Source organism: Sander vitreus, chromosome 21 (genome assembly GCF_031162955.1).
Source record: "Sander vitreus isolate 19-12246 chromosome 21, sanVit1, whole genome shotgun sequence".
In the NCBI taxonomy this organism is placed as follows: Eukaryota; Metazoa; Chordata; class Actinopteri; order Perciformes; family Percidae; genus Sander; species Sander vitreus.
In genome coordinates, this window is record NC_135875.1 from 25,804,634 (window position 1) to 25,830,476 (window position 25,843).

The following is a 25,843-nucleotide window of genomic DNA, read 5'->3' on the forward strand; positions in this document are numbered from 1 at the left end:
GAAAAGTTTTGAAAATTTCAATGGGAATCCCATCGGGCCCAGGGGTCTTCCCCCCCTTCATACAACCTATGGCCGCAGACAATTCCTCACTTGTAATATCAACTTCTAGGGTGGCCACAGAGTTTTCTTCAAGGGGCCTGATGTCTAATAGATCCAAAAATTATTTTTGTCTTTCTAGAGCTGAGGCTGAATAGTCTGTACTGTATAAATTTGTATAGAACTCCAAAAAGGCTTTATTAATTATCCTCGGGTCACTAGTTTCCAAACCATCTTCTGTCTGAATTGTGTTTATTGCTCTTTCAGTTACCGACTGCTTAATACGCCATGCTAAAAGCTTACTAGCCTTTTCCCCTTGCTCATAATAAGACTGTTTCAGTCTCAGCAGGCTTTTAGTCGCTTTATTTACAGATAAAACATTATATTTAGCTCTAAGTCCATTAAGTTCTTTAAATGACCTTTGAGAAGGGTTTGTTTGCACCATCTTGGGGAATAATTCAAAGATTGTGGCATGGTCAAACTAACTAAAACTGGTGCATGGTCTGAAATTATGATGCTGTCATACCCATTTTTTTAAATCATGGATACCAGAGACACAGAGACCAAAAAGTAGTCAATTCTGGAGAATGTCTGACAGGTGGCAGAATAACATGAAAAGGTTAGCTTATCAGGGTTGTATTTTCTCCATACATCAACTAAATTAAGTTCTTTAATAGATTGTAACAATTCCTTTCTTGTTTGAGTGCGGGAGGAATCTAACCCCGTGGATCTATCTATGTCAGGTTGGAGAGTGCAATTAAAATCTCCACCTATGATGAAATTGCCAGACAAATCAGCCAGGGACAAAAACAGATTTTGGAAAAAGGAGGGATTGTCACCAGTGGGTCCATATAAATTAACAAGATTTATCCTAACTGAAAGAATTTCGCACTGCATAATAAGGTATCTACCAAACCGATCTTCATCAACATTAATGAGATGAAATGGTAAAGAATTATGTATTAGAGTAATCACCCCACGTGAGTGAGAACTGAATGAGGCCGAACAAACACGACCTGGCCATCTCTTCCTCACTTTCACTACGTCTTCAGGTGTCAAGTGTGTCTCTTGGAGAAAGACTATCTTAGCTTTTAGTTGTTTAATCCTATTCATAACCTGCTTCAGCTTGACAAGTTTGTTTAAACCTCTTACATTCCAAGACATGAACTGAAGTGCAGACATGATATGATAATGTGTAGCCTATATATGGGCTGGAGTTGAGTGTTAGACAGAAATAAAACCTAACAAAGAAAAAGAAAAATCAAAAGATGTGCCTTGGAACAATATGAACATAACAGAGTGCATTTCCCCAGACGAAATACACACACCCCTCCCCTAGTTCACACTTCCAATCGGCCCCAAAACAGAGCCCAACTATGGAACCACGCCGCTCCACCCAAGTCAAAGTGCTGACTTTTACTTTACGTTGAGAATTTTCTTTTCTTTTTTAGATATACTGCAATGTTTAATACAAGACAAATGCAAAAAAAGGTTTCAATTATAACATTTTACTTTTTAATATTCCCCACTATCCGTTCAGCCAGCCCTCTTCTCTTACCCTAACCTTACCCTGGCCAATAGGTAAGGTAATCACTAAGATAGCCATCCACAGATCCACCTCATTCTAAGAAGTCCCTGTGCCACATGTCTGTTTAACATTAAACCTTGATTTATAAAATCATGCCAACAATTATTAGGCTATTTTAATAGCTTAGTATTCTATGCAAAAAAGGTATGTATAAAGGCTTTAGGCCGCCCTACACGTTATTGTAGGCCCAGTTTAATATGCAACTAAATTTTATACAATATACAGTGGGGAGAACAAGTATTTGATACACTGCCGATTTTGCAGGTTTTCCCACTTACAAAGCATGTAGAAGTCTGTAATTTTTATCATAGGTACTCTTCAACTGTGAGAGACGGAATCTAAAACAAAGATCCAGAAAATCACATTGTATGACTTTTAAGTAATTAATTTGCATTTTATTGCATGACATAAGTATTTGATACATCAGAAAAGCAGAACTTAATATTTGGTACAGAAACCTTTGTTTGCATTTACAGAGATCATACGTTTCCTGTAGGTCTTGACCAGGTTTGCACACACTGCAGCAGGGATTTTGGCCCACTCCTCCATACAGACCTTCTCCAGATCCTTCAGGTTTCGGGGCTGTCGCTGGGCAATACGGACTTTCAGCTCCCTCCAAAGATTTTCTATTGGGTTCAGGTCTGGAGACTGGCTAGGCCACTCCAGGACCTTGAGATGCTTCTTACGGAGCCACTCCTTAGTTGCCCTGGCTGTGTGTTTCGGGTCGTTGTCATGCTGGAAGACCCAGCCACGACCCATCTTCAATGCTCTTACTGAGGGAAGGAGGTTGTTGGCCAAGATCTCACGATACATGGCCCCATCCGTCCTCCCCTCAATACGGTGCACTCGTCCTGTTCCCTTTGCAGAAAGGCATCCCCAAAGAATGATGTTTCCATCTCCATGCTTCACGGTTGGGATGGTGTTCTTGGGGTTGTACTCATCCTTCTTCTTCCTCCAAACACGGCGAGTGGAGTTTAGACCAAAAAGCTCTATTTATGTCTCATCAGACCACATGACCTTCTCCCATTCCTCCTCTGGATCATCCAGATGGTCATTGGCAAACTTCAGACGGGCCTGGACATGCGCTGGCTTGAGCAGGGGGACCTTGCGTGCGCTGCAGGATTTTAATCCATGACGGCGTAGTGTGTTACTAATGGTTTTCTTTGAGACTGCGGTCCTAGCTCTCTTCAAGTCATTGACCAGGTCCTGCCGTGTAGTTCTGGGCTGATCCCTCACCTTCCTCATGATCATTGATGCTTGATCTTGCATGGAGCCACAGACCGAGGGAGATTGACCGTCATCTTGAACTTCGTCCATTTTCTAATAATTGCGCCAACAGTTGTTGCCTTCTCACCAAGCTGCTTGCCTATTGTCCTGTAGCCCATCCCAGCCTTGTGCAGGTCTACAATTTTATCCCTGATGTCCTTACACAGCTCTCTGGTCTTGGCCATTGTGGAGAGGTTGGAGTCTGTTTGATTGAGTGTGTGGACAGGTGTCTTTTATACAGGTAACACGTTCAAACAGGTGCAGTTAATACAGGTAATGAGTGGAGAACAGGAGGGCTTCTTAAAGAAAAACTAACAGGTCTGTGAGAGCCGAAATTCTTACTGGTTGGTAGGTGATCAAATACTTATGTCATGCAATAAAATGCAAATTAATTATTTAAAAATCAATGTGATTTTCTGGATTTTTGTTTTAGATTCCATCTCTCACAGTGGAAGAGTACCTATGATAAAAATGACAGACTTCTACATGCTTTGTAAGTAGGAAAACCTGCAAAATTGGCAGTGTATCAAATACTTGTTCTCTCCACTGTATGTAGTAGAGGGTCCCTGGTCCCTGATTACAGTTAAGGAGTCATTGGTCTCGCTTTGCCAGACCTTCTTTCACAGCGCTGCGGAGGAGGGTCTGGCTAGTCCACACAGCATTCCGGGATGGGAAGAAAACCTACTCTGGTTTATTGGCATTTCTTTAAGCCAATCACAATCGTCTTGGGCGGCGCTAAGCGCCGGACGGAGCCACGGTGTTTCTGCTAGAGAGTCTCGGGAAGGAACTGAGAGAACTCAGATTGGACAGATAGTCTAGCTAGCTGTCTGGATTTACCCTGCAGAGATGTGAGGAGCAGTTAACCATAGTCCGAGAAAGGGGACGGACATCCGGCAGAAATGAGGGACAGCCGGCAACACCATAACAATCCCAGAAGTGGAACGTCGTGGATATAGACTAAGGGGTCCTTTGCTTTAAAAAAAACCGTTGAATAACCCTGTGCTAAAGTAATGTTTCAACCTTTTGGGAAATACACTTTTTCACGTTGTCAGAGAATGAGATGAGACAATTGATCTCAATCGTGTGTGTGTGTGTGTGTGTGTGAGAAGTACAAGCGCTGTGTGACTCCATAACAACACATTAAGCTCTCTAGCAAAGTCCCAGGTACCCAGGCACCATTATCTAGCTCATTTAACATCTTTGGGTTGCAAATGACAATGCCTCATCTTGCAGGGTCATCCTCTAACAGAGCGGCTGCTGTTAGCTGGCCCAGCCTCAGGCAGCTCTTTAGAGAGCTCCGGTTACAGCGAAGCCTCGGTGGCTCAAGGCAATTACAGGACAAAGCGCCTCATTCTATAATGGATGATCAAAACTCTTGGCTGTGCATGTATGACAACTGATCCCTCTTGGATCCACTTCGCCAGAGATGGCCTGGCCGCTGCGGCTCACAAAGACGAAGATTATAGCTGGGCTTGAAGAAAAAAAAGCAGAAATTGTAAAAGAACACAGAGTTTTGGAATATAATCAGACAGGCCAAAATGATGGGCTGGGAATCTAAACGTTATGCCTTTTTTCAGGTTTCAGTGGAGCATACAAAGACTCAAACAGCATTCAGATGCTGCCAAGGATTTCTTTTTGCGGTGCAGCAGAGATGAATGATGTGGAAAACCATCGGGTTACAAAATAAAGATGTCAGTGTACTGAGAAAATAAAAATCCGACACATTCATTCTTGGGAAAAAACATGTAATAATTATCCACAAGAAAACTGTAGTGTGAAGTTACAAATAAAAAAAATAATAATAATTAATTAGGGTTCTTAATCAGTTCACTACAAAAATATATTCTAGGCTGATGCTAAATACCCAGCATTCTGAGACACAGTACCAAAATATTTCCTTGTACGATCTAAATAGCAGCCAACCCCAGTTACAACAGGCCCACAGGTACAGACTGAGTCACATACATACTGTATATATTAAAAACATTTCACTACAATAGCTTACAATTACATTCCTAAATTACATTATTCATTGCTGGCATAAAAAAGGGTTTACATAAAAATAATTAAAAACCAAACCCCATAGAAAACTGTTCCCCCAAAAAAAGTACAGCACTGTGAACTCCGCAGTAGTGGAGAAGTACCTATGGCCGGTTACAAAGTATAGAGCGGACGGGAGGGGGGAGGGCTGTGTTAGCAGTATACAGGGGTACATTATATTTTGAATCATTTAGTAAATCATGACTGAAAATAAAAAAAACAAGTTCAACATACATGAAACAACGTTTGCATCTTTTTTTTTTCTCTCTCTTCAGGGAAGCCTTGAAAACATTTCCCTTGACAGTTGCTCTCAATAGTATGGAAGCTCATTTGCACCAAAGAAAAGGGTAAAAAATGATGACATGGAAGGATTCATAAAAATAAAAACATTACCAAGGCAAGATTAGGAAATAGTAACTTGTTTTGCATCAATTTCGAGCTGAAAAATGGGTTGGGTCTAAAAATGTGATCCAGTTAAAAAAAATATATATAAAGATTTACAAAGAGTACTACGTAAAAGTTATGACGTAGAGTAAAAACTATAATAGTAGGTCAAATTTAGTCAAGTAGTTAAGTATAGGATTTACCAAATAAAAATATTTGAATGGTAAGTCAAAACTATGAGATTCTAAATCAAAATTATGACGAAGTACAATTATGGCTCTTAAGGTACAATGATAATACCAATTAAGATATTATATATACTTAGATCATTAAACTTAGTCTAAATTGTGAGAAAGTCCAGACTTTTGACTTACGATCTGTATATTTTGACTAAAAAAAAGTCCTCCATAAGTCATAATTTAATGCAGTATCTCAAAAGGTTTTCATCTTATTTTTTTTTTTTACTTATCATTGTTTTCTCTTTTCTTGGCAAAAATGGGCTCCCACAGTATAAATATTCTTCAAATAAAAATTTAAAAAAAATCAGGCACAAAGCACATACAGTTGAAGCTCTAAAATGTTTTCATCAACATTAGTCAAATCCTCGCCCACGTTCCTTCCAGCTGTGTGTTCTGGAGATGATTGCACAGCAGAGAGCGTGCCGATTGGACGATCCGTTGCCACTGGCACAATCCCCACGAAAAGGCCAGCGGTGATAAAGGCTTCAGGAGTGAAGTGGGTGTGGTTGCTATTCAAGTCCAAACAAACGTGGCATCTATGGCAGACTGGAGATGCTGGTTGGATCTCGATGGGATGTCAGGAATGTGCTGCTTGTGGCTTTGGGTTCAAAAACGGTTTGTGACCATGCTGTGATCATTTGGGTACAGCGCGTAGTCTTTAGGCACAGGCGGTGTCTCTACCTCCACCCCTCTAATTGCACCGGGAGGGAGCCTCGGGGTGCTCATTAAGCACCTTTCGGTGTCTCTCTACGAGGAGCGGTTGGGATCTGAAAGGGAGGGGATGTACAGGGGGTGTAAGTCACTGAGGCGAGGGGTTCAGGGGTCAGTAGTGGTTGTGTGAGCCGAGCAGGAGGCGAGTGCTGCTTCAGGACTGCGGTACGCTTCTTACACATCAACATGTGAGTTCACTCTGAGGAGGAAACAGAGAGACACTGTGTTCATTCCAAAAACTGTTGACGGCATGTCAGCTTTTAGTAGCAAAAAAAGGTAAAAAAAATGGGCCAGTACCTTAGTCTCACCTCAACTTTCCAGAGATGTCTCTTAAGCAACAGCACTCTTCACATTATTCTCCAGGAATGACCTGCAGCAAACACACAACAGCTTCCATCAACATCACTTGTTTCACCTTCTTTTTTCAGATGATTATTATTTTTTTTGGCATTTTAGGCCTTTATTTGATGTGATGAGGACAGCTTAGACATGAAAGGGGGGGGGGGGGGGATGACATGCATCGAGGACTGAGCCTCCGTATATGGGGCGCGCGGTCTACGAAGTGAACTACCCAGGCCTCCCACTTGTTCCTCCATGTTTACCTCAAAATTAGAAAAACAAAATGTTTGCCGCATTGATGTCATATGGGAGTTATCAAAATGACAGTTTTCAGACCAAAATCCAAGTCCTACATAAGACTGGGAATATATCTGACTAGGCGTTACCAAAGTGCCTAATAAAGCAAACAAACGTGGATGGCTCATGTTAGCCAAAGTCTGTATTCTGAACCCTAACATGCCTGGGTCTGCCCAGGTTCCTCCTCACCACTGTCACACTACATGCTTGCTCTTGGGGGAATTACTGGAATTGTTGGGGCTTTGTAAACTATAGAGTGTGGTCTAGACCTACTCTATCTGTAAAGTGTCTTGAGATAACTCGTTATGATTTGATACTATAAATAACATTTAATTGAATTCTGCAATTATACGGGGATTTGGTTGCCTCTGGCACATTCCATCATATACACTGACCTTAATTATTGCCTACCTGGATTATTGTAAAGTAAGTCTGTAAATAGCTATTCATATTTAAAACCAGGCATATTCCTATTCAGAACATTTGTAATTAAGAATAATAATAATAATAACCTTTTTTTTATTTTATGTATGTAATGAATGTTAGTGAAAACTATTTTATTAGAATGAAAAACTGACATAATACAGTAGCCGGCTGGAATTAACTGGGTAGTCGGGCTGTTTGACCCGTCTCAGTTTCTCTCATGGCATCAAGCTGCCAGCCGTCATGATCTGGACCAGGGGTTGTGTCATTTGTCTGGTGTATGCGTACGTGTTCTTGTTTTATGTGGATGTGTGTTGTAGCTTATCTCATGTTTTAAGCCATCAACCTGCTCGGGACTGCAGATGAAAATTAGCCTGCCTGGCTCAGTCTGGCCCGTTTACATGTTGGACTGTGTGCGCTTTTAAATAAATAAATCTAAAAATAAATAAATAAACAAAATCTAAAAGTTACATATGTGTGTCACATGAAGACAACTGAGGTATGCTACGTCTGAAAACCCTAGGACAAAAAATAATAAGCGAGTTATGATTTTTAGTCAAATATTTCTATCACTAGTATTAAACATTTTCTGGACAGTTTCAGTCTTTACACTATGAAACAACATCACAACGCCACCTAAATTCTTCCTTCCTTATAGGCCTGCACGATGCGGGGAAAAATATGAATCACGATTTCTTAGCTTAGAATTGATTGACGATTCTCTGCCACGATTTTTTTCCCACGAAGTGTAACGTTTATTGCACACATGAACCATGACAAAACTAACTGGCAGTACCAAACTGATTCTTTTGGCACCTAGAGCACATTGGTCATCACCTCAAGCCTGTAAACACAGAGGCTTCAATGAAGAGAAGGGAGAGCTTTGCAGCACTTTAAAACCTATTTGATACAGTCTGTTTAAAACTCTCAGAAGAAAGAAGTAACGTTAGTGATGCAGTCGGCTCGTAAAATTAAATGAGAATCAAAGTCATAAAAATCGTGATTTTATAACGATTAATCGCGCAGGCCGACTTCCTTAGATTTAAAATGAAGTGCAACAGTGATGGCATCATTCACTTTTAGAAAAGGAGAACCCCTCTGACCGAATTAGCAGTGGCTGATAATAACTTACGTCTGGTCTCCTTCTAGTGACTTCTGGATCTCTTGAAGTACTTCTGCAAGACAATAAAACATAAAAATAAATCTCAACACAACCCTACACTTCACATGTAGCAGCAGCTCAGTCCCATTAGGGTACAGCTTGCTGGGATCAGAGGGAAGTTATACAAATCATGCGCTGGGATGACGCTTGGTAAACACTGCTGTGGGGGGGTGTCTGCTGACAATGAGAGCAGAAAGCGGGCATACCAGTTAGGAGAGACAGCACATGGTGCTATTACAGCTCATGTCTTGAAGACTTTAAAGGGTAACTTTTTTTTTTCCTCAACCTGGACCCTATTTTACCATGTTTGTGTGTCTGAGTGACTGATGGGAACAACAATTTTTGACATTGGTCCAGTATTAAGCGAGACCGCTGCAGTCGGCAGTCAGCGTAAAAAAAAAAGCTACAATGTAAGTTAATAGGGCAATTGTGCACAAAAGTGTCTGACAACATTATGGAAAGGATTTCTAAGGAGGTCGACCTTTCTGTTAAAGATTAAGATCCTTTGTTTTGTTTTTTTAAACATAAAAACATCCGCGAAATTGTGTTCTCTAAAGCCACCAGACTCCATGTAAATAAACAGTGATTTTAGCATCGTAAAATACACTTCATTCAGAGTCGACAGAAACAAAATAAAACTATGAAAAGTCGTTTTGGGTCGTCTTTTCACTTGAACCATCACAACTCTGTTTTTTGTTTAAATCAACACATAGTTTACTGATTTACATGTGAAAATATGTTGGCTCTATACACGCTAAAAGTATTTTTTTTTAATGGAGTCTGGTGGGTTTAGCGCTAGCGACCTCAGAGCTGTTTCTGGTTAAACTGAAAGGTCTCAAAGAGGTTTTAAAAAGGTCTCTCTCTGAGGGGATCCTATAGGGTTACATTGCAGCCCGGTCTGCAGCTGCTGGTTACAGTGTTCTCACTTAATACTGGACCAATTTCAAAGATTGTTGTTCCCATTTGTCTCTTACACACAAACACATAGGGTTCAGGTTGAACCCCCCCCATCTCAAAATTACCCTTTAAGGTTTTAAATACAGTAACGGAGGGGCCTCCTGGATCATATTTCTACTTCATAGTTCTTCGTCTCTCAAGTACTCACTCTCGTCATTCAGCAAAGCATGCTCCATAACACGTCTAGCTGCACTTTCTGGAACACAGGCAGCAGGCAGAGGACACGTCAGCATAGCCACAAACAAAGACAGACAGACAGACAGCACAAGCAGAGTTTAACAACATCAAACACTACATCTGGACATGCAGTGCTCCCTCAGGCAGAGGTACATGCATGTTTAAGTATGATGCTGGGCTTTTTGCATTTAGGAGGTCTCCGATAGACATTTTTACCTGCATCCTCGCTGCCTTGTCTGGCGTTTCTAGAAGGACAGAGAAGACAAAAACTAAAGGGTACTGAAAGCAAATGTTAGTTTCCTTTCCACAGTAAAAAAATACGGTGACACAGAGGGTCCACATCATCACATCCCCTTCACCATACCTAGAGATTGGCATGGGGTACTTTCCATAAGATCATCTCTCAATGCAAATCAAACCAGCTATTAGGCTAACTGAAATACAACCATGTCAATCTCTAGGTATGGTGAAGGGTATGTGATGATGTGTTTGGGGGGGGGGGCAATTAAGGCCAAGTTCCCTTGGCCTTAATTCCAAAGGCCAAGGGAACTTTATCAGGATCATAGTATCCTGGATCCATGAAATAACTGGCCTTTCAAAATAAAAGTCTGCCTGCCTCTATGGGAATTTAACATAGGGGTGTACTGACTTATGCCCCCTGTATTTTAAAGAAGAACATTTATTTATTTACGATACATTATTCATTCACAAAGAAAATTGGTGTCCTCAAAGGTTGGATTTCTATATAATTTCGTATTTTTTAAGTCAACTTTAGCATGGGTTCCTATACTCATGAGCAGCGCTGTACATACCTATGAGCAGATGAAGCTCCATCAGGCTGTGGCCTGTGTTTGTTGGAGGAGCCTGGATGAAGAGGAACCTCCACCAGACAGCGAGGCTCCACCACGCAGCGGGTGGACAGAGAGAACCGTTCAAACTCGGATGGAGAGATCAGGTAGAAGCCTGAAGGGAGACAACAGTACAGAGGGTTTCCAAACAGAACGATCATTTGGCTAGAGAACACGGGGATTCTAATGTGGAGCCTGTGGCTACATTTACATTACTACGTTTTGGATTAAAAAAGAAATTTCTTTTGCTACGTTTACACCTTGCATCCAAACTGCTCCTCAGATCTCTGCAGGGTAAATCCAGACAGCTAGCTAGACTATCTGTCCAATCTGAGTTCTCTCAGTTCCTTCCCGAGACTCTCTAGCAGAAACACCGTGGCTCCGTCCGGTGCTTAGCGCCGCCCAAGACGATTGTGATTGGCTTAAAGAAATGCCAATAAACCAGAGTAGGTTTTCTTCCCATCCTGGAATGCTGTGTGGACTAGTCAGACCCTCCTCCGCAGCGCTGTAGAGGAAGGTCTGGCAAAGCGAGACCACATAGTTTGGAAACCCTATCATCTGCGGGGTTGTGTTGCAGTCTCAACGGCCGCAAACGGAGACCTTTGGCAACACAGACACCAACGTTTCCCCCCCGATTGGGTCTTATCAGTCACGATGTCTCGTTCTCTGAGACTAACGCTAACGTCACCATGGCAACTACCAGCAACGGGCAGAGAATACAGGTTTACCCCGGCACGCGTTGTGTCCAGTGTAGCAAAATATTTTTTTCCATTTAAAACTCGGGGCCCAATGAGGGACACCCTCATCTTCAATGGGGCCGAGTGCACAGCATACATTTCAACAAATAGACACTACAATTTAAACTATAACATTACAATTTTTAAACAATCAAACAAAGCAGGCCCAAGAAGATACACGGAACGAAACAAGGCTTTAAATTGACTGATATCTGGGGGGGGGGGGGACAGACCAATTTTGAGAAGCATTCCAGGAATGTGGAGCGGCAAAAGAGAAAGCAGTCTTGCCAAGGGCTTTACAGATGAACACCAACCACTGAACATTTCACCTCATCTCAAGAGATGGCCAACCAGTCATAATATATAAAAAAAGACAGTGGTGGATGTTATAACTTACACCTGTAATAAATCTAAGGGCTTTTAACGTTGAAGACGCAGCATGCCTATAAATCACATCTCCATAATCCAAAACAGGCATGTGCAGTTCTTTTGGAGAAAACAGCAGTGGTGGAATGTAACTAAGTACATTTACTCAAGTGCTGTACTTTACTACTTGAGTCTTTTCTTTTCATGCCACTTTCTACTTCTACTCCGCTACATTTCAGAGAGAAATATTGTACTTTTTACTCCACTACATTCATCAGACAGCTTTAGTTATTTTACACATTTAGATTTCTGCACACAACACACATGTAGTTTATAAAATCTGATGTTTTATTATAAAGTAAACTAGCCAACAATATAACGGCCTACAAGGCCAGCTGAAATGATCAGACCGTTAAACACACAACTGTTTGGATCCTTTACACTTTCTAAAACGGGAGGATTTTTTGGCATCGAGTACTTCTACTTTTAATACTACATTTTCCTGATGAAACTTACATACTTTTACTTAAGTAACATTTTCAATGCAGGACTTTTACAGTGTGGTATTAGTACTTTTACTGAAGTAAAGGATCTGAACACTTCTCCCACCGCCGGAAAACAGATAGTAGTGTACTGTGTTATGTGGACTTGAAGTTAAAAACATTACCAATTTCCTCTTTTTGGAAGAACATCGCCTTGAAAACACTTCTTGTCTCAAAAGACTGGATTGCAGCAACTAGACTACAGTATCATTTAAGAAAAGTGGCCTCTAGTCTAGCAACATGTGCTGGCAGGAAGAGCAGCGCTGGTATTCTCTCATCACTCTACCTGCCATCTCAGCTACTGACATCATCAACCTTGTGACACTTTAACAGAAGAGACCCCCATTTACCATTTACCTCCAGCTGCTGACTGAAATCTGAGGACAAACGCTCCATAAACTGAGAATAAGAAAATGTGTCTTAGTATCCAATTTCATTAAAGGTGCCCTGCCACACGTATTTCATGACTTTGTGGTAATATCTGAAGTTCTACCATAGGCTCTGTAACATTTTCTGTGGAACAAAGGCCTTGGTTACCTTGTTTCAAGCCATTCTAGCATGGTATAGAAAGCCTGCAGGAAGACTCAGCTCAATTTGTGCCAGTTCTCATTAATATTCAGTATGAGCATAATATCAGTGTTTGCCCCAGTGTATTGTAAGCCTGGTGGCCCACCGGGCCTAGGCCACTGAGAATTATTTTCTTTAATGTTCAAGACATTTTTTAAACTACAGATACAGTGGGACAGCACAGTTGGAAACTTAAGACATAGCCATACTGTATTTTCAAATGTCCAGTTAGCATTTAGCACTGACTTAATGTACGGCCCTATGGAATCTGACTCATAGCTTTTTTAAATTCTCAATTTTGCGATTCCGTCCATGATTCTGTTATCAGTGAAACTATTGGGCTCTACATTAACTAGGGCTGGGTATCGTTCAAAAATGTCCGATACCAATATCGTGACTTCGATACCGATTCCTAAAAAATAAATTACAACATTACGGCACAAATTTTTCTATTTATTTTTCAGCTCATACTACGCGAGCCCTGTCTCTGTGTAACAGAGTTTTTCCTGCCGGCCTCTACGATGTGTAACACTAAACAGCCAATCACAAGCATTATTAGAGCTTGGTAGAAGCATGCTGCGTGTTTATTGGCTCACTGACGCTGATGAGATTTACTCCATAGGAATTGAATGACACAGACATTTGTCGATACTCGATACTTTAGAGGCAATTCGGTTGGTGCCTAAAAAGTATTGAATTCGGTACCCAGCCCTAACATTTACGCTGCTATCAGGCTGTGACTCCTGGCCCTAGTCCAAAAAAAAAAAAAAAACACTCGCCACCAGCCTAAACAACTTTTCTGGGGGAAACCCTGGATTTTATAGTGACTTGTCAGTCTGTGCGTCATGTCTAGAGTCTATGTAACCGAGGAACAGATGCGTCTGCCAGTTGTGTGACACAGGTGCTAGAGCAATAGTCAAGCTAAACACTGGACTGGAGGCAAACAATGTATAACAAACAAACCCACTCGGCTGTGGTTTTACAGGCCGTTATTTACCACTGTGAAACTGGAGGTATGGGTGTGTGTATTCTCGTACTTTAATGTTTGTGAGAACATATTAGGGAGAGGCCTGTAGTTGTGATGGTAAAGGCTGAGGGCTAAAAAATTTCTTTTTTTTTTTTTTTTAAATCACTGAGGGTCAACCATTATAGGATTATTCAGACACATTTAAAAAAAAACACTTTCCTAGTGCTGACACAAAACAAAACATACATAAAGGCTACAATTATGACATTTACAATTCAACACAAAATAAAGTAAATACAAGGAGGGTATCAACATAAACATTTTAACATAAAACCCTTTCAGACCAGAATAAATGATGGTACCAGTAAAAAAATAAACAGATTAGGCAGATACTGTAGGTATTCCAAATACGTAGTAAGGGAGGACAGACTGGGGAGAGAGAGAGAGAGGGAGGGAGACACAGAGAGAGAGAGAGAAAGAGATGGTGAGAGAGAGAGAGAGAGAGAGAGAGAGATGGCGAGCGAGCAAGAGAGAGCGAGAGAGAGCGAGACTGTGTGCTTACATAAGTACAGTATAGAAGTAGAAATGTGTGTGTAGCCGTGTGTTTACCCTGGCCGTGCTTGGTGAAGACACAGGAGGCGATGCCGCTGACGTCCTCCCGGCGTACGCAGGGGTAATGGACCTGCATCTTGACCGTCGGTAACGACACCACATGGACGTCGCCCTGGTTGGTCAGAACCACCAGGCCACTCTCGCCGTAGTCCTCCAAGCGACTGCTGCCGAACCAGGCCACGCCCACCCTCCGAACTCTGGAGCCATCCACGGCCGTCAGCTTCAGCTTCATCTTAGCGCTCACCTTGGGCAGGGTGAACACCTGAACACACAACAACACGTCAGCTGACCTAGCAGTGTGTAGGGTATGTGTGCGTGTGTGTGTGTGTGTGAGATCCTGACCTTAAACTGCTCCTCAGAGATGACCAGGAGGTGGTGCGAGCCCTGCATGTCCGGGGAGCGAGCCAGGTCGTGGGCCACCTCTAGGGGCTCAGGCAGAGGAGCTCCGTGACCGTCCAGCACCACTATCCCAACAACAGGAGCCCGGTGCATCAGCTGGATCTCCTTAGCTGGAAGAAATGAGGAAAAGAAAGAGAGGGGGAGTATTACAACAAGAAGACAGAGACAAGAAAGCAGCCAGTGGTGGAATGTAAGCAAGTACATTTAGTTAAGAACACCCATCTTACATGAAATGTCTGTCCAAAATCCTGAAATGTTCTGGTGCACAGATGATGACCAATTGGACTGGTTATTTAAATTTAATATAAATTGGCGACTTTTGTTTCTAAAGCTTGGCAAAAAAAGACTAGACGGTGTATTTGTTTAGGGTACGTTGTTACTTCGGCATCTGGTCCTTTGTCCCAAGTAATGGTGTCTTGTAAGCCCATGTGGGCCGGGCATATTTCGTTGTATGCATGACACAATAATAAAATTATTCATTCATTCATTCATTCTCAAGTACTGTACAAATAAGTACACATTTGAAGTACTTGTACTTTACTTGAGTCTTTTCTTTTCATGCCACTTTCTACTTCTACTCCGCTACATTTCAGAGAGAAATATTGTACTTTTTACTCCACTGACAGCTTTAGTTACTAGTTACTTTACAAGTTAAGATTTTGCATGCATAACACATGTAGTTTATAAAAAACAATATTTTATTAGAAATAAATCCAACTACCCAACAATATACAATACGTCGATGACTGACAGAACTGTTTGGATCGCTTCCAGTTTATAAGCTGTGAGGTTTATTCTGCATTCAGTACTTTTACTTTTAATACTTTTAGTACATATCCTAATGACACATACTTTTACTTAAGTAACATTTTCAATGCAGGATCATTACTTGTATCAGTGTGGTATTATCTGTAAATTTTAGAGATGCACCGATAGACTGGCCTTTTCCGCCGTGTGAAGCGCGTACCCGCTCGCGGTGTGAAGCGCGTGTCCGCGCTATTCTTGAACATGTAGGGAACCTCGTGAATTAACCTGCAACATGTCAGCTGTGTGGAAATATTTCAGCGTGTGTGCAGAAGATGACACGTTTGCAATATGCAACACCTGCAAGGAAAAAGTAGGGCGTGGAGGGACGACACCAAAATCACATTTTTTAGTTGGATATTGGACGTGAAAAGAAGGAAATGGTTCCAACGTTGCTCTTTAGATGTGTGTGAATGTCCCACACCAGGAGTCATTTATATAGTTCTATTTTATAGTGATCCATTATCTGTTCAAAAAATGTTTTCTATGTTCTGTGCAAAATGTTCTATTAAAGAAAAGATAGAAAATGAATATTTGTGTGTGCTGTAAAGTGGTTGGAGAAAATCAAATCAGAATCGGCTAAAATCGGTATCGGCTGGCCTAACTCAAAGGAAATCGGAATCGGCCTAGAAAGTTGTAATCGGTGCATCTCTAGTAAATTTGTTTTTAATATATATGTTGTCTGTATAATATATGTTGTTTGTATATCTGGAGTTTGTAACAATAATAATTTCCCCCTGGGATTATCAAGTATTATTAAGTATATTTAAGCATTTCTTATTCTGATTAGTACTTTTACTGAAGTAAGTGATCTAAACATTTCTTCCACCACTGAAAGCAGTCTACCCCAAACATCAGAAACTCTGTGTCTCACCCGGCTGTGCGGTAACTGGTTCTTCTGCCCTGTGCTCTACAGGAGGAAGGCGGAGCATGTATGCAAACACACAGCCGCCATTGGTCCCTGCCCATAGGGAGGGTGTGCTATGTGAACCTACAAGACAATGAGGAGACATGTGAACAACCTGAGGTACAGTACAGTACCGTGAATGTACTAAATGCATGGGCCTCATTGTGTTCTCGATGGTGTAACTCACTGTCTGAGAGGAAGGTGTCTGCGAAGTAGATGGTCCGTACGAGACCGGTGAACGAGTCGTCTGAGGAGCGAGCCTCGATCTTCCTCTGGACAGGAGCCAGCTCCATCTCTGCCAGTTCAGCCTCCAGACGAGCGTTCGCCTCCTGGAGCTACCCAGAGAGAAGAGAGTGATGATGGTTTCGAAAGAAATACAGTTTGAAGGAGGTGACAGGAAGGCTCTTAGGCCGCGTTCAGACAGACCCAAATCGGTAACACCTGTGTTGTCACGAGTTTAATAGTCTCGCATTGCCAGACCTTCCTCCACAGCGCTGCGGATGAGGGTCTGGCTAGGCCACACAGCATTCCGGGATGGGAGAAAAACGTGCTCTGGTTTATTGGCATTTCTTTAAACCACAATCGTCTTGGGCGGTGCTAAGCGCCGGACGGAGTACGGTGCCTCTGCTAAATAGTCTCGGGAAGGAACTTGTTTCGGTGGAATGTGTACGTTCAATGGTTGTTTTAGTCGTGCAACAGAAAACTGATTGGACAGATAGTCTAGCTAGCGGTCTGGATTTACACTGCAGAGATCTGAGGAGCAGTTAACCATAGTCTTCAGAAATCCACAGGAGGTTAGAACGCCAACACAAAGAAAGAGGAAGGTGACGGACATCCGGCTACCTTGGCAGCGTTGTGGACGTGATGTTTCCTCAGCGAGACTCTGCTGCGTCGGATTCTCCTGAAGGACTGTCGGAGGGATTTCTTTATGCTCTTCACCCTGGACAGAGGGCCCTCCATGGCCAGCTGGTCAGTGGGGTTGAGGGTGCACCTACAATTGGAAAAAAAATACTGAGTCAACACATACAGTAAATGCACTGTTGATGTACAAAATAACCTGAAGGACCGATTCAAAAACCTTCCATCACAGTAATTGTACAACCACTGCTGACATGTCTTTGAGCAGCAGATCTCCAACAGTCACATTGGTGTCCTGTAGCTCAGTGATTCTCCACTTAGTTTGGAGCCAAAAAGGTTGAACGCCACTTCTTTGACAAATTTGAACCGACTACCATCCATTAATGCTTCTTCTTGACAGCGATGAATCTAAAACCCCAGCACTTTAGTGGTGCAGAGGTAATATTCCGGTAATATTCCGTGAGCAAGAAAAAAAAAAAAATCAAACCTGCATATTTCTTATTTCTTCCCAGTTCTAAACCTTATGTGTCACTCCAAAGCACCAAGTCATTTTTAAGCCATTTTTTACTCTGGATGGAAGTCACAAAACATAAGATTCAATAATTGAATGATTCATTACCTAAAATAAAGATGGTATCAACCTGAATGATGATAAAAGCACAAACGTACAAGGTCTTCAAACATTCAAATGTCACACAACAGTAAACTGAGTAAAGGTTCGGAGGACAATCGCGTGCAGTGAAGAATGAATGCAGATATGCAGGAGCGTCACAATATAATGTCTCACCCCTAATGTGTGCTATATATTTTGACCTAGTGCAAGTCCTTTTGCATGTGGAAACATGTTTATGTGTGCAGTCTCAGTCACTTCAAGCAGCTTTAAGAGTAAGAGCTCAGAAGAAGGCTTGTGACAAAGACTGAATCCACAAACCAACTTAGAAAAACCTGCAAAGACAAGGCGTGTGGCTGTAAAAGGAAGCCATCAAATGCAGCTAGTATGCAACTGCTGAAAACACAAAGCAGAGAATTCCTGGAGGGTGTACATTTTCTATGTACGAAATGCAGCTTTAATTCCTCTGCAGCTCCTTACTTGATGAGGACATTGTTCTTCTGTTGGTAATCGTATAGGCCAAAGCCGTGACTGGTGCCAAAAGCTACCAGCTTCCACTCCGAGTGCAGGGTGAGGGCAGTGACCACAGCAGGAGGCTGGCACTGGACCAGAGCAAAAGGCTGGAAGCCTGGAGGAAACAGCACCGGCTCCTCCCGCACGTCCAGTCGAGTGTGGCCCTAATCAACAAGAAAACCAACAGTATATGGATCACTTTAACTCTGGTGCTGCTGGCAAAATTATATTTTTGGTTGGTACTGTACTAGTCTTGCATTGACAGCTCTATCTCCACAGCGCTGTGGAGTAAGGTCTGGCTACACCTTGCATTTCTTTAAACCAATCACAATTGTCTTGGGCGGTGCTAAGCTCCGGACGCAGCAATAGTGGCTCTGCTGAATAGTCTCAGGAAGGAACTTGTTTTGGTGGAACATTTGCACCCCGCAAAGAAAAACGCCACATACAATATTAAATGACGTTAACTGTTGACTAGGGCTGCAAAATGTTCTTTTTTTTCTTCTTTTTTTTAAAATAATAATAAACATATCGCAGAAGGCTGCGACAAAACGTGAAAGACAGATTATTTGTTAGTTGAAAGAGAATATTGGTAGAAAACACTTTAAAATCATCACTTTTTTTAGTGCTGCCTTATATGTTTAATAAAAGAAAGTTGGAAATGATTTCCTTACATATGTGTTAAAATCAACAAGCAGTTTGTTCTATTTTAGCAGAATACTGAAAGCAGCAGAAATGCAGAACTGAGTACACTTTGATATCTGTTAATTTATCACAATTGGTATCGCTATCGCGATTTTCAACAACGTTATCGCATACTGCATATTTTCCTCATATCGTGCTAACACAATACAGTAACGTGAGCTATTGAAATTAGCTGATACATGGTTAAACCTCATTAGCTCTTACCAGTGTATCTCTGTGTGTACTTCATCCACAGTAATCCCACCAATCGGTCCCAAAACGTCCCAGTTAGAGAGGAAATGTTGTAATCATATTCTTTGTAAATCTCTGCAATCATTCCCCAAAAAATATCAAGCAGGCCTGCACTGTTGCACGATCCAATTTTTCTTCAAAACTTGACATTTTCAGCGCGTAGCTTGCTACCTCAAAGTTTTTTGTCGTTTCCCGAATGGAACGCAGTTTAAGAACGACGACACACAGAGAGAGGAAGGCGAGGGCCATTCGGCGGAACAACCAGCAGCGCTGGATGTAAGGCAATTATCCTGGAAATGTACCGTCGTTGATCTAGACTAGTACAGTACATTCAAAAATAATGACACAAAAGGAAATAAAGGGAAAGTAATATACTGTAACTAGCACTACAAGATATTACAGCTTTCAGGGAGTGATGAGTAAAGCTTTAAAATGATGAAGTCATGCATTTGTTTTTGCAGCAACAAGTCCAACAGTGCTCGTTACCTTCCAGCGGAAGCCCTCTTGGCCCTGCAGCAGATCCACAACTTTAGCCTCCACGGTCTGCTCCGCTGCCTCATCGTTCAGTTCCAGCACCAGGATCTGGAGGGACAAACACCAGACACAGCCGAACACGGGTCAGTAAGCTGAACACTTAGGGCTGCGTAATCGTAAAGACCGCGATTAAGCGAATGTTTAGTTAAATGTTTGGTGTAACATTTGGTTTAACATTTTTTTCTTCATTATATTTAGGACTGTTTTTTAGATTAGATAAAAGCTGGAATAATGTCACATATCACAGATTGTTTACCGAAATGTCCTCTTTTCAGTGGATCTTTCATGTATTTTTTATTCCTTTATTTAACATGACGTAGAAGGTGTAATATGTAGATGCTGCTGTTGAACTGAGGCACATCAGAAAGGTCAGTTTACAGGAATGTACTGATATTTGTTATGGGAATTGTTTTGTATTATTATTATTATTATTATTATTATTATTATTATTATTATATCTTTAGCTTTTGTGATAAAAGTTCTGTGTTCGACTGTTCAATGTTCCATGCTTATTAAAAGAAAACACTTATTGCTGGCAATTCATATCTATGTTCTCCTCCCTGCATAAGAATATAGAGTCGTTTATGATGGTGTCTCATGTTATAATTCTCCATGGCGTGTTTAATCTGTTACACAGGGAATATTGAACTTTAACTAAACTTTCTTTTTCCCCATATCGAATGGTAATCGCAATATCTGGCACAAAAATCGCAACTTGATATTTTCCTCATATTGTGCAGCCCTAAAAAGGACACCGACTCAGTCCCGTGCGGGCCACTGAACCCTCACCCTGTGAGCTCCGCCTGCGTTTGTGCAATTGTGTGGAGGGTGAGTGGGGAGTCAAGTTGACAATAAAAACTTCCCATAGCGAGTCTACATCGGACTGACCTCTCGCTCTACTAAACCCTAAACAGAAGTGCACATGCCAGAGAATAGAGGAAACATCACAGATATATAGATAACACAGTGGTAGTGCTACAGTAGAGGGGACGGATCCATTTGAGAAATCTTCACTATGTTATAAATCAGGTCTTTCCCTGACATTTTAAGGTTTAATGAATGAATGTAAATAAATACTTTTCTCAGATCTAATGATTGGAGTTGGACTTATTTTAAGTTTTATCTTTAGGCTTTTTGAGTGTTATTTATGATCTGATCTAGCTTTTCCAACATTTTAGACACAGATATGGTGATAACAGTCCTAAATGATGTGAAAAAGACGCACAAAACTACCACAAAAGGGACACAAACCGACTACAAAGAGACGACAAATGACCACAGAGACCCAAAACAACCGCAAAGGAAACAAAAATGACCAAAAAGAGACACAACCAAACAAAGACACAAAATGTATGTGCCTAAACCCCCACCCCGCCAAATACGCGCAGCAAAGTCTGCCACAAAAGCGAGGGAAAACACTGTAAATGACAGGTAATGTTTTCAGCCGTAGGTCAACAGTGATCTCACCTGTCCAGCTGTGCCAGCTATAGTCAGATAACCACTGTATTTACAAAGGTGGATCTTCTGAACGCCGAGCCTCGGGTCATCACTGTAGGGGTCAAAACAGCCAACCTGGACAATAGTTGGAAAAAAAAAAAAAGCATTGGTATGTCAGCAATTAAGTATTGTACATGTATACAAGTTAGGAGAATTACATGAGACAGATTTAAAAAATAGTCAAAGTAGCATAAGCAGAGATATCCTGAATTTGAGTCCCTAGTATGAGTGGAGCTCCAAAAACGATGGATCCTACATTTCCCACGGTACCACTAAACAGTTTCTTTGTTAGATCCTCAATGATTAACACACACACACACACACACACCCACACACACACCCCCCTTACAAACTCAACCTCCAGTGTTGTAACTGAGGCTTTCAGTTATACATTTTATTTATTTTTTTAGACCGTCCCTCGTTAACTGATCATTAACTGTTAACAGACAAGCAGGCAACAGAGCCTCAGGTCACCCGTCCGGGAGGCCCGGGTATACTGTGCGCGTTCCGTGTCCGTTTAATGTGGAGCGACTGCATCGGACTCCGTTTAAAAAACAGCCTTTGCAATGTGGTAACTTAGGAGCTATTTGGCCTTGTGTGTTTTCTTTAAGTGCTGTGTAGTGATAGAGACTTCATTAAAATAAAAATATATAATTAAATATTGTTTTTAACTGTGTTATCAATATACAATATAAGCGGTTATTGTCGGTTAACGGTGCCGTAGGTAGGATTGTGAAGATCCAGGACAAAAAATGTGAACATCGACAACTTCTCCGTCCCCCCCCCCCTTTCCGCTAAAGCCCAAAACTGTCTCCTAAGCCCCTCCCCCCACAAGGGAGAATGAATGCGTGTGCATGAGCAGTGACTGACACGCAGACACCCCCCTCCCCCCCCCCCCCTCCCCCAGTTCTGATTGGACAATTCATTCTTCACCTTAGAAACAGTGGTTTGACACAAAAATCTTACCTGGTTTTCCAAAGCTTTTTTTCAACTGAAAGTTGTGCTTAAAAGCTCCAGAAAAGGTTTGTAAGAGGACCTTGAGAGAAAGTTTGTCAAACCACCTTTTTTATAACAGACACACACACCTTTCTGAATGGCGGCCACTCTCCTTCGGTGCCTTGATTCATGTTATCATTGGGGTCAGCATCTGTGTGGAACACTCCAGCTGTGCTTAACTTGTACATGGGATACAGACAGACTCCTGATGCATCCCAGAAACGCACTGTGCCGTCCTCATGCCTACACACACACACACAAATAAACTTGATATTGTTAAATCTGTCAAAGAAATGTTCTTACAGTATGTTAAGCCCAGTTCAGACCAAAGATTCACAACGAAACAAGTGTAAACTTGCAACTGCTTGCAACGCGTCCGTCTGCAGCGTTCTGAAAGCTGCCGGTTCACACCAATGAGACAAGACGGTGTATCATCTCCATAGCAACGACTCTTTGTACTTCCGTCCTAACTTCCAACTTCCAGGCTTTTTTGTAGCTGGATATATCATTTGTTGCATCTAAATATGAATGTGGATAACGTTAGCGATAGTGAGATGCTTGCTACAGTTACATTTCTACAAGAGATGAATCAGTGAAATACGTTTTATTTCTCAGATTCACGGTTTTGTCTCGCCGCTGGGCGCTCCCTCTCTAGCTCGCTCCCTCTCTAGCTCGCTTCACTGTACGTGCTTGCGGGCGCACGTTGAGCCTCCGTTAACAGTTTTTAACAGAAATGAAGTGGATTATGGATCATTTTATTGTAGCCGACTTTACCAGTTGACTTCTCTATTGGCTGTTGAAACAGGTGACCCAGGTCCCTTACGTTCTAAAACCAGCCTCTGAGACTCGACCAGCTGAGTCGCAGCGTCACCATCAGCTGGTTTGAGTCGAGCTGAGACGGGCCGGTTCAGACCGCTGAACCTTCTCTGCGACGTTCGTACGGTTTCGTCTCGTCGTGAATCTTTGGTCTGAACTGGGCTTTATTTGTCTGAGTTCAGAACTGACCCTGTGAGCAGAAGGTCTCTCTGGGGAGGGTTTGGGGCCAGGTTCTGGCCTCCTGTTATTGGCCATGGCTGCATGGAAGAGAGGGGAAATGAAAAGTTTAACAATAATACCTCCTTAATGCCATCTGTTCAACCAGAAATGAAGGAATCTGTCCACATTCAGGATACAGCATACCATATATGATGAACAGCTTTACAGTCTGAGGAGTCACATACAGGTTTTTTTTAGGCCTAGCTTAGACTTGAAAGTGGAGAGAGAGGGGGAACGACATGCAGCAAAGGGTCGCAGGTTGGAATCGAACCCATGACCGCTGTGGCAAGGATCGAGCCTCTGTACATGGGGCGCACGCTCTACCAGGTGAGCTGCCCAGGCGCCCCCCGCGCAGATGTCTCTCAGCAGAGGTACCGTTATATTCGGATTTGTATTATTCTGACTGTGACTTGCACAAATATGCTTAAACATACTGGTAGAGGTTAATGGAGCCCTAAACCTAATTGGGAAATCAAAATGTCCATTTATTTACATCCATGGTATACTGTACCCATGGTTCTGGTCAAACAGTACTGAACTCGGAGTCTGTCAAAGTCTGAAACAGACTGACATTTTAAAAGGGAACATTTTTTCTAATAAGGGCAATGTTTATGAGATGGGACTTAAAATGTCTGAAGAAAGCGTAGCATCATTGGAGTGAAGTAATTAGGTTTCACACAATTACGGCTTAAAATACTGTCATCCGTATGGAAAATAGTCATTTTTAACAATTTCTACCAATATTTATTTTGAAATTCCTTATGATGTGACAAAAAACAGTGAAAAATCATGACAATCAACACAAAGGGATGGCAGAAAGTGAGTGAAAATTAACTCAATGGAACTCAAAAGACCTAAATGAAAGACCTACAGTCAAGTGGATTGTTATTTGTACAACGGGAGCCCTTTAAAATTTCTGGAAAAAACCAGCCCCATGCCTACCTTTTTGGAGTAGTGTGTGTTCTGCAGTTCTCCAGCGGCGATGACCCTCTCCCACAGTTTGAGGGGGATGGCGGAGACGTGGTGGGAGCAGGTGATGGCCGAGCTGTGGAGGGGAACCAGGTACGGTGTCTGGATGACGGGCCAGCCCTCCGTCTGCAGGTCAATCACTACCAGCTCCTCCTCCACTAGTACCACCAGCGCACTGGGGTCTCCTGCAGAGGGACAGAGTTTAGATCAGAGATCTTTAGCAGGAGATCCATGACCCTTAGCCCTATTTACCACCACGAGCAATCGCTGCCATCCAAGTCAACGCTTGATATTCCACCAGCCGTGCGTGAAGCGGCTCTCCGCTCCACTGAAGATACGCGGCAGGATTATTTTCACGGGAGCTGCGGGGCTTTCGGACAGCTGGAACGGGAAATTGACAACTGCGGTCGGTCTTAACCTAGCAAAGCCACTTGTGTCGGGCTTTGCGCTGTGCCAGGTGCAAGACAGGGCCAGGAGTCTAACTGGAGGAGTGCCTGGAGTGGAAGGTAGATACTAGTTTAATAAACACGGGATTGTTCTGTAATGTATGTATAATCTGCAAGTCGGTGTGGTATGGCGCGTGGCGGAGGACGGAACACAGCCGGAACGCAGCACAGACGCGCCCGGTGGAGAACCGGGGTTAGGGGATCCTCAGAGTTAGTAATAGCAAAGATAAATCAGCCTATTTGTGAAAATAAATTCATTATTTACACACTGAAGATAAGCTTCCTATAGGTAAGGTAGCCACCATGGTAGCCATACAGTTAAGCTAAAGGATTCACGGTGCGTTACACATGTCTGTTAAAACGCAACGTTAAAACACGATGTATAAATAATAACCATTTATTTTCATCCATTCGCCCCAGTTTAACATGCATCTCAATTGTATACAATATATCTAATCTACTGCAGGTTTTATCGTTTTATATGCTTGTTTTTATGTTTTGTGTTTTATAGCTTCACCTGCTGCTTTTATTGGACCTACCATGGTTTTACTGTAAAATATCTGAGAGTGTATAAATACATAAAATGTATTATTATTATTATTATTATTAGGGCTGTCAAAATAACGCGTTAATTTCGATTAATTTATCTGAGAAAAAATAACGCGTTAAAAAAAATTAACGCAGATTAATCCATTCCATATTGACGTTTGAATACAGACGAAAATCTGGTGCCACTGATATGTCTGCGCTTCTCTCTGCTGCTCTGAAACAGACGTTACAGGAAACACAAACCCCGCTGCATGTGACGCTAGTTAACACTATACTCAACAGCAGCTAACGTTAGCCTACCGCTAGCTAGTTAACACTATACTCAACAGCAGCTAACGTTAGCCTACCGCTAGCTAGTTAACACTATACTCAACAGCAGCTAACGTTAGCCTACCGCTAGCTAGTAGCTGGATTAAACAGGGTTAAAATGCTGACAGCTAACGCTAAACGGTGTAAAGTGTGACTGTGTTTTACTGTAGAGGATTCAACACCGGGATGTAACAATCTGCAGCTGCCGTCGGAGAAACAACACAGA

The 25,843-nt window shown here is 42.1% G+C and overlaps 1 protein-coding gene across 1 annotated transcript in view; it reads right to left on the minus strand.

Moving 5' to 3' along the window:
* Positions 1 to 4,618: 4,618 nt before the first annotated feature.
* llgl2 (LLGL scribble cell polarity complex component 2) overlaps positions 4,619 to 25,843 on the minus strand; it is a 48,347-nt gene continuing 27,122 nt past the window's right edge. The window contains 17 exon segments of the mRNA XM_078280003.1: positions 4,619 to 6,463; positions 6,573 to 6,634; positions 8,456 to 8,498; positions 9,591 to 9,638; positions 9,836 to 9,864; positions 10,432 to 10,582; positions 14,256 to 14,520; positions 14,601 to 14,767; positions 16,336 to 16,452; positions 16,556 to 16,703; positions 17,212 to 17,359; positions 18,317 to 18,513; positions 19,769 to 19,864; positions 21,284 to 21,388; positions 22,399 to 22,552; positions 23,315 to 23,382; positions 24,287 to 24,498. Of these exon segments, the coding sequence (XP_078136129.1) occupies positions 6,595 to 6,634; positions 8,456 to 8,498; positions 9,591 to 9,638; positions 9,836 to 9,864; positions 10,432 to 10,582; positions 14,256 to 14,520; positions 14,601 to 14,767; positions 16,336 to 16,452; positions 16,556 to 16,703; positions 17,212 to 17,359; positions 18,317 to 18,513; positions 19,769 to 19,864; positions 21,284 to 21,388; positions 22,399 to 22,552; positions 23,315 to 23,382; positions 24,287 to 24,498 (1,988 nt within the window). The 3' untranslated portion in view covers positions 4,619 to 6,463; positions 6,573 to 6,594.